The sequence below is a fragment of the Lolium perenne genome, chromosome 5, assembly GCF_019359855.2.
Source record: "Lolium perenne isolate Kyuss_39 chromosome 5, Kyuss_2.0, whole genome shotgun sequence".
Lineage (NCBI taxonomy): Eukaryota > Viridiplantae > Streptophyta > Magnoliopsida > Poales > Poaceae > Lolium > Lolium perenne.
The window spans coordinates 209,500,428-209,508,674 of record NC_067248.2 but is presented as its reverse complement, the minus strand read 5'-3'; the positions used below and the strand labels follow the sequence as shown (position 1 = coordinate 209,508,674).

The 8,247-nt window shown below is 42.9% G+C and overlaps 3 protein-coding genes across 3 annotated transcripts; 2 read left to right on the top strand and 1 right to left on the bottom strand.

The window, feature by feature from the left end:
* The first annotated feature begins 288 nt into the window (after positions 1-288).
* Positions 289-2,011, top strand: LOC127301800 (annexin D8). Its single transcript, XM_051332076.2, has 5 exons — positions 289-608; positions 692-916; positions 1,040-1,261; positions 1,348-1,437; positions 1,523-2,011. The coding sequence occupies exons 1-5, from the start codon at positions 399-401 to the stop codon at positions 1,724-1,726; spliced, it is 951 nt and encodes a 316-aa protein (XP_051188036.1). The 5' UTR covers positions 289-398; the 3' UTR covers positions 1,727-2,011.
* On the bottom strand, positions 1,749-4,018 carry LOC127301801 (transmembrane emp24 domain-containing protein p24delta3). Its single transcript, XM_051332077.2, has 4 exons — positions 3,798-4,018; positions 2,404-2,613; positions 2,240-2,316; positions 1,749-2,115 (listed from the first exon to the last, which is right to left on the bottom strand). The coding sequence occupies exons 1-4, from the start codon at positions 3,999-4,001 to the stop codon at positions 1,971-1,973; spliced, it is 636 nt and encodes a 211-aa protein (XP_051188037.1). The 5' UTR covers positions 4,002-4,018; the 3' UTR covers positions 1,749-1,970.
* Positions 4,019-4,197: 179 nt separating this feature from the next.
* LOC127301799 (uncharacterized) lies at positions 4,198-8,017 on the top strand. Its single transcript, XM_051332075.2, has 4 exons — positions 4,198-4,409; positions 4,517-4,622; positions 7,345-7,497; positions 7,586-8,017. The coding sequence occupies exons 1-4, from the start codon at positions 4,274-4,276 to the stop codon at positions 7,623-7,625; spliced, it is 435 nt and encodes a 144-aa protein (XP_051188035.1). The 5' UTR covers positions 4,198-4,273; the 3' UTR covers positions 7,626-8,017.
* The last annotated feature ends 230 nt before the right edge of the window (positions 8,018-8,247 follow it).

Sequence of the window (8,247 nt, the reverse complement as noted above, 5' to 3'; positions counted from 1 at the left end):
GATACTAGTGGTTTTCATACTGCAACTAATGCCTGTACTTGGTTATCTGATATCTTAACCATTCTTGATTCTAAAAAGGCATTAGAAGCTATATGATTCTAAAAAGGCATTAGAAGCTATAAAGGCCTTAAAAGTCAAGATCACCATCATCATGAAAAATCCTGCTCCTGCACTCAAACTCATTGCTGAGTAGGACGCAGATTTGCCTCCTGTATCCTTTTTCATTGCTTCCTTTATTGGCCAAATCGAGCTAACTTTCCCCCTTCTCCTTCTTTCAGGTAAAGGAAACCAAGACGCAATGGCTGCCTCTTTATACATCTCTGCACTGGCCGGCACCAGCTAGCTAGTAACACAGTTGGTTCACTACACCGAAAACTTCAGCAGGCACGGTGCCGAACATGGCCTCTCATTCTCCTGCCACTACAGGCTTTCAGAACGTATGCAGAGAGATCCATGGTGCGTGCGATGAGCCGCGCTGTCTGAGCCGCCTCCTGGCTCACCGGAGCCCGTCAGAGAGGCAGCAGATCAAGGCGGATTACCACACAATGTTCGGCGAAGACCTCGTCGCTCGACTGCAGAAAACCCTCGCGGCCAATCAGGACAACGAGGTAAGAAGCAAGATAAGAACACATATATGTAGAGCTTCTCAATATTTCTTTCAGTCTCAGCATGCATGAGCCTTCCAATCCAGCTCTGTAGTCTGCTCTACCTGTGGATGCTCGACCCGGCTGAGCGTGATGCGATCATGGCGAGGGATGCCATCGAGAGCGCCATGACCGATTACCGGGTCCTTGTCGAGATATTCACACGGAGGAAGCAGGAGCAGCTCTTCTTCACCAAGCAGGCGTACCTGCCCAGGTTCAAGAAGAACCTGGAGCACGACTTGGTTACAGAGCCTTCACACCCATATCAGAGGGTTGGTTTATCTGTCTAATTAAGTTCCTGCTTCTCATTGCAGCTTCAGTTTTTCTATCGTTCCACTTCCACTTAGCTAGGAAAACTCACTCCTTATAGTGCTTCCCTTTCATGATTCATTCAGCTATTGGTAGCTCTCGCGACCTCCCATAAGTCGCACCACGATGAAGCCAGCCAGCACATCGCGAAATGCGACGCCAGGCGGTTGTATGACGCGAAGAACGCCAGCGGTACGGGATTGGTCGATGAGGCCACTGTTCTTGAGATGTTCAGCAAGAGGAGCATCCCACAGCTCAGGATGGCATTCTGCAGTTACAAGCACATATACGGGCATGACTTCACCAAGGTAAGCTAGCAAACTCAATGGCCTGATGGCGTGCACCTGACAGAATGCTACTACTCAATCTTGGGCAATCATGAATTTGTATGCAGACACTGAAGAAGAATTTGTGTGGTGAGTTTGAAGAGTCTCTGAGAGTTGTTGTCAAGTGCATCTACAGCCCTTCCAAGTATTACTGCAAGGTGATCACAGAAAGAAAGCAGTTTTGTACTTCAATTTTTTGCATCCCTGGTCCCTGACTCATTCTTCCGTTCTTGGCATTGTCAGTTACTGCAGAGAAGTATGCAACCACCAAGGACCAATAAAAGGTTGGTTACAAGGGCCATCCTGGGCAGCGATGATGTCGGTGTGGACGAGATAAAGTTAGCATTCAAGAATAACTTTGGAAGGAACCTTGAGGATTTCATCCATGAAAGCTTACCTCAGAGTGATTACAGAGACTTTCTTTGGATGTGGCAAGGGGGCCAGTGACCTCATGAAGTCAGACTCGGGGGAATCTTTGACTCGTCCACGGAATTTTATACAAACTTGAATTTTGTAATAGCAAGTTGAACATGAAAAGTAGCAGCACCATGTTATCTGAACTTGGGATTAGTGCTAAATGCTAGCAGTTTGCTTACATAATTGTTTGACATCCATTGTGGCAAATTTATTAGATCTCATCTACTATAAAAAGATTGTAGAATGTACGCTTGTTGTCGAGGAGTATATATTTTCAAATGAGCTTCTTCTTTCGGAAGTACTGTTTTAGATGCAGCAACTGCAAGACTGAAACTAAGATGCAAACACTGAGCGACATCATGCTCAACCATGAGATCCTAGCATTGGTCTTCTCGTTGACATCTCTCATGTCTGATTCTCTGCATTGAGGACAATGTCATTTAATGGAACAGTTATGCTTTCGGTATCGACAACATTAACAAGCAATGTTAACAAATAGCACAATTATTCCCTGAGCAAGATCGAAGAAGCGCATTGACTTACTTGATCCTGAGCAAGATCAGGTTTTGATGGATTGCTTGGACAGTTGCATCAAGTTTAACTAACTCTAGTTCAACTCCCTATTCAAGAAACTCACTGTTATTCAAACGAGAAAAATAACCGAGTTCAAAATGATGGGTATAAAATCATAATTCCATGTATTTCACCTCAAGCTTCTCCCTTTTAGCAACAGAATCCCAGTCTTTTGCCGCAATACCAATTTTCCAGTCAAGATTTAGTTTCACCACTAAACCCTTGCTATCACCGTCAGCTGAGAAGCAAGCCAAAAAGTTTCCTGCTTCTGCTGTGGTGAACGCGAACTGGTCCGCTGAAACCTTTTCTTTCGTGTGTAAGGTATACCCAAAAGGTGATGTAACCTGCATGAACAATGCATGTTGGGACAGATAAAAAGGAGTTAACAGGGCATGCAGAATATACAAATAGTGTACCACCCAATCCAGGTAATAACAAGGGGATATGAATATGCTGTTAAAAATGCAAGGGAATTAAATAACGTGCACAGAAACCTATTACAAGGATCAGCCATTTGTACCTATGTGGTAATATCATGTGACGCAACTACCGTACTAAAGGTGCAGCTAATATAATAGTAGAAGGTGGATTTTAAATCCGATGCCTTCCTGGCTCTCGGGTCATTATTAGTACGGAGTACTTACTAATCATGACTCGATTGAACTAAATACAGAAGCTATCTCTATTCTTATGGTATTATTGTATCCTACAGTAAGGCACTCAAGCAGCAAAACCATCTTACAGTAGAACACAATTTTTTTTGCCTATCTTATGGAAGAATCGATTCCCGCTCTTCAAAATTACACGGTTAAAATTAAAATCAAGCAAAGGTCATTCTGTGACAGCACATATAATTCAAGGTCTCTGCAGCACCTTTAGATAACAGAAAAATGGACAATGCGCTAGGACAAACTGAATCCTTATTATTCCGTGACAGCACATATAATTCAATGTCCTTATTGATTACTGTTTGATTTCAGCGTTGAGGGATGATAATGAACTCTGACTGAAAGTAAACCACTCCTTTGGTCGACTATGGATCATACTGAATGTTTACAGATGTCCTTGTACATTTCTGGTAGCAGAATAATTTTCAGCTCATTAATTTTGTGTTTACAAACGAGATTTCTACCAGTTGTTCCTATTTTCGGTGTCAAATACTGCACTGGTATTCTCCATGGCATCTGCATTCCGCAACTTTGCGAAGGGTCCTCATCATAACGGATCAACCGCGCACAAGAGCATATGTTGCCATGCACAATGCATTCGAATTTCCTTTTTTAGGATGGAATTACTAGAGTTTAAACCCAACCCAGTGTCTGTAAATTCAAGCCGTTGATAAGATTCGCAGCTCCCCTGCAATGTTTCAACATAAACCAGCCAACCAAAATGCCAGTAGTACTAATTTGACTCCAATGCGATGGACGATTCGTTTACAGCGTAGAATATTAGCAATCGCATTTTAGAACCTCTGAGATTGCATGTATGTAACCGATCGATCGGGCGGTGGTGGAAACGAAGGAATTACCTTGACGGAGACGGTGGGGTGGACCTGGTGGTGCTCGTAGAGGACGGAGTAGTCGGCGATGACGACGACGTTGTTCCGGATCTCCTCCGCCACGCACTTGGTCCCCGACGGCGGGATCTCCAGCCACACCGCCCCCGCTCCCGCCCACATCCACCACAACACCACCACCGCCGCAACCGCCGCCCACGCACCACCTCGCGCCATCTTCAAGTCCCGCTGCTGTTCCTGATGGCATCACAGTATCACACCGCCGAGTGAGCGAGCGACTCCATCTAGCTGGCCCATCAGGCCCATAAATATGTCAGGCCCAATTCGGCCCAAACACAACTCGAGTTGGATCACATGACGTACACCGATTCCTAGCCAAGCCCAGGTTCATATCCAATCGGCAGAAAAGAAAAGCGAGAAGGAAGCAACGAACAGAGCAGATTCCGCGGCGGAGTTGGTAGAGGAGGAGGGTTTGATCTGCGGCGGCCATGGAGAACCTGGCGATGCTGTGGGGGATCATCGGGCCGGGCGTCTCCGGCGCGCTCTTCGGCGCCGGCTGGTGGTTCTGGGTGGACGCCGTCGTCTGCAGCGCCGTCAAGGTCTCCTTCATCCACTACCTGCCCGGTGAGACGAGATCCCCCTTCCTCTTCGATTAGGTTTTGGGTAGAGCTGCCCGCGGCCTCGAGGCCGGGGATTGACGGGTTAATTTCTTGCGTGGGGGGGATTCGCAGGGATCTTCGCGTCGGTGTCCGCGCTCATGTTCAATTGCGTCAGCAAGGAGGACCTCGGGGGCGACTACTACTCGGCCTATGGCGGCGGGGATGATAACGAGTGGAGGTCAGGTTTTTTGCTCGATTAGGCACTGATTGGTCGAATTGATCTGTGGATTCGGGTTGCTGCATGTTCACCAAGGAATAGGTTACTGAAATTTGGATGATTGATCTGAACCCATGAATATACAAAAATTATCTGTGCCGCTGAAAACATAGTTGCATCATAGATGTGTAATTTCGGACACAATTTTCCCAGTTAGACAACTGTTGTGGTTCGATTCGTACGACTTTTTAGGCAGCTGTCTTCCTAGTTAGGTACCTTTGGCTCTTCTTATATCAAGAGGAAAAAACTGTAGATGATTTAAGTTAAACCCTGAATATGGTCACAATATCTGCGTGACTGAAAATATGTTCGCATCAGCGATGTGTGATTTCAGACACGATTCCCAGTTAGACAGCTGTTAGTAGGGTTCATTTGAGACCTGAGAGCATTTTTAATTGTTGACTGACGTGATTATGAGTTTAAGTAGTTCAAAATTCATATTAATGCTTTTTTCGGTGGCCATAGGTCTGCACAGACAACGTAAGACAGCAAGTCAAGTAGTCAACCTCTGTTTTGATTGTTTTAACAGCTAGATCAGTCAATATCTCTCATAAGGGTACCATCAGTTTCCCTATTAGCGTTGCTTCTCAATCCTCATTTTTATGTCACTCTGTTACTTGCATATCCCTGTTTTTCTTGACAGTTACATAATATGCATGTATTTCTGTCAAGTTGGTCCTTTATTTTTCATGGAAATCGATTTGCCAATTTGATACCAGGTGTACCAGCATGGTTTTGCTTAAAAGGAACCTCATTATTTGTTAGAAACAACTATTTTGTACATGCTTATTTGACTATCTTATTTCTGAATTTATGGCTGTATATCTTAACTTATCTAGGCAATTATCTGCTGGCTTTTCTTAAATGCTTATGTCATTGATACCTCTTTCTATCTTAATGAATATTCTCATTCATGGTCTGGGGAAACAACTTTCTGCTAGCTGAGCGAAATAGTAAAAATGCAGTTTCACCTATTTCTAAAAGATGTCAATACTTGCATAAAAATTGATGTTACTATATGTGGAAACTAAGACATTGGCTCTTAGATTTGGATCATCCTATTTGCATGCCAATTATCATGAAGCTCAACCTTCTATAATTTTAGACCAATGCATCATGTTTTGATTTTATTTTGGTTAGTTTCTTACATAGTTATATTTTATAATCACAGGAAGTGTCAGGATTTCTTAGTCTGAACTTATAGTAGTCTGACCCTCAGAGTCTTGCTTGATCAAGTTGTTTTTGTAGCTACAAACTGTAGAGATGTTAAAACCTGGAATAAAGGAAAGCCCGTCATATAATGCTATATATGTTAAGATAAAAAAAAATGTTTAATTTATCTCGTCATTCCAAATTAACTGACGCAGACACAGATTTGTCTAGATTCGCATGTACCTACACAGTGTATCTAGATAATCTGCATCAGTTAATTTGGAATGGAGGAAGTGCATGCTTATTTGACTAATTTTGTAATCTGCTTGCATAGTTTAGTCTTCTTCTAGTCCACAGCCCCAAATTGGGTGATGTGGGTTTCTTTGTTTTCTTCTTGTTTTTCCCCTTTTCGTTTTGGCAAAGATCGTGTACTTAATTTGATTGTGGTATGAGTTCAGTCTGGCTTTGAGCCTGCCGTTGATTCCTCAAAAAAAAAAAAAAAAAAAAAAAAAAACTAGGGTTGTATATCTGAAGTTCTCTCGCCAATTATCTGCTGGCTCCTTAGGTGCTTTATGGCGCTGCACAACTCTTTCTATCTTACTTAATACTCCCGTGCGTGGTCTGGGAAAACAACGTTCTGCTAGCAGCGAGATAATAAAAATGCAGTTTCACCTATTTCTGAAAGATCTCAATATACTTGTATAAAAATTGATGTTATTATATTTTGAAACAACAAAAATTGGATGTTAGAATCCCGCCAGATTTGGATCATCCAATTTGCTGCATGCGTAATATCACAAGCTCAATCTTCTGAAATTTTAGACCCATGATTGTGTTTTGGTTTTATTTTGATTAGTTGCTTACATAGTTATAATTTAGAATCACAGGAAGTGTTAGGATTTCTTAGTACCAACATATGTGACAGTCTGCCCCTCAGAGTTTGAATGCTTCTTAAAGTTATTTTTGTAGCTACAAACTGTAGAGATGTTAAGACCTGAAATAAAGCAAAGCTCGTCATATAATGCTCTATATATGTTAAGATACAAAGAACTGTCAAAAAAAAAAAGAACTGTTTAATTTGGCTCCACCATCGTCTCAAAGTCAATGCAAGGATTAGCTAAAATTGGCTGCTTCCGAGAAATTTGACACAAGGTGCAGGAAAATATTGCGATTGCAACAAGGTGAAACTTCAAATGCAGACGGTCTAGGCAAACCCACAATGCTTAAGATTTGTTTATCTAGGTTCAAATGCAGGGTTCAGGGTTCTCATTTCCTTGTTCATTTATTCGTTCCTGTTGTGCGCAATCTCAAACCCTCCAGGGATTCAGAAGCTCTAACTGATGAACTACTTTTTGCCAAAGGAACATTTTCTGGTTGCTAGCATTGGGCAATTCATAATTAGAGTATATAACACACCATTGATGGGGGTACCAAAATGTGCTAGTAGTAAATTGGATTTACCACGGGGGAGTAGGATTTGCTCCTGAGATACTAGATTGTGTAATTCTAACAAGGGTTTCTTAATATGCAGGGCGAAGCTTTGGCTTTTCATTGCGTATGTTGTTTCCTTCGTCTGCCTAGCTGCATCGGTGGGTTTGCTGGTGCAAGATGCCTTGACTGACAAGGGCCCTTCCGTGTGGACTGGTGTCGCTGGTGTTCTGCAGTGTGTTTTTGTGTTGATAAGGTATGTCTGCATGTTTCATTGAACTTTTCTCTCGCTTCCCCACCTTCATTTGACTTGATCAGGTCCTGATGTGGCATCATCTTTGCAGTGGGCTGACCTACTGGACGTGCCACTCTTCTGACGATTAAGCGGTCAAATATGTTCTGAGAAGACTTGGAAGGTTGGTCAAAATCTATGTGGGTTAAGGGTCAAAATGTTCCGAGCAGACTTGGAAGGTTGGTCAACATCTCGCGAAGACGTCTTGTCTACCAGTGTGTGGTTCTGTGTAAATTATGTGTCCACTTCGTGGCGGGGAGACTGGTTGCGTACTGTGTGAATAACTGACTGCTTCCTGAAATGATCCGTAGCATCAGTACGCTACGTGTTTATCCTAATTTGTTGTGAACTGCTGCTTGCCTTGAGGTTAGAATTTACTATAAGTTGGATCACGAGCTGCCTGCAGCAAATCGTTATTGTCAAACCTCTTTAGTACTGGAATTCAGTTGACTCAATTGTTAAAGCAGATGGGCGGTTGCTTGTAGATTCTTTCTTGGTGGTCGTAAGACTTGCCACTGACTCACTGGGTTTTTTTTGGGGGAATGCATCGCTCCTTGATTCGAGATGGTGTTGCATGCTTCTTGGTTCTTGTATAGGTGTGCGGCGAAGTAATTTGTCAGTCCGTTGATTTGGGGATTAGCATTATCGCCTAAGAGTTCGGGTAGGCCTATTGCCAACTGTATATCACCATTTCGCATACTTTTTTTTTTGACG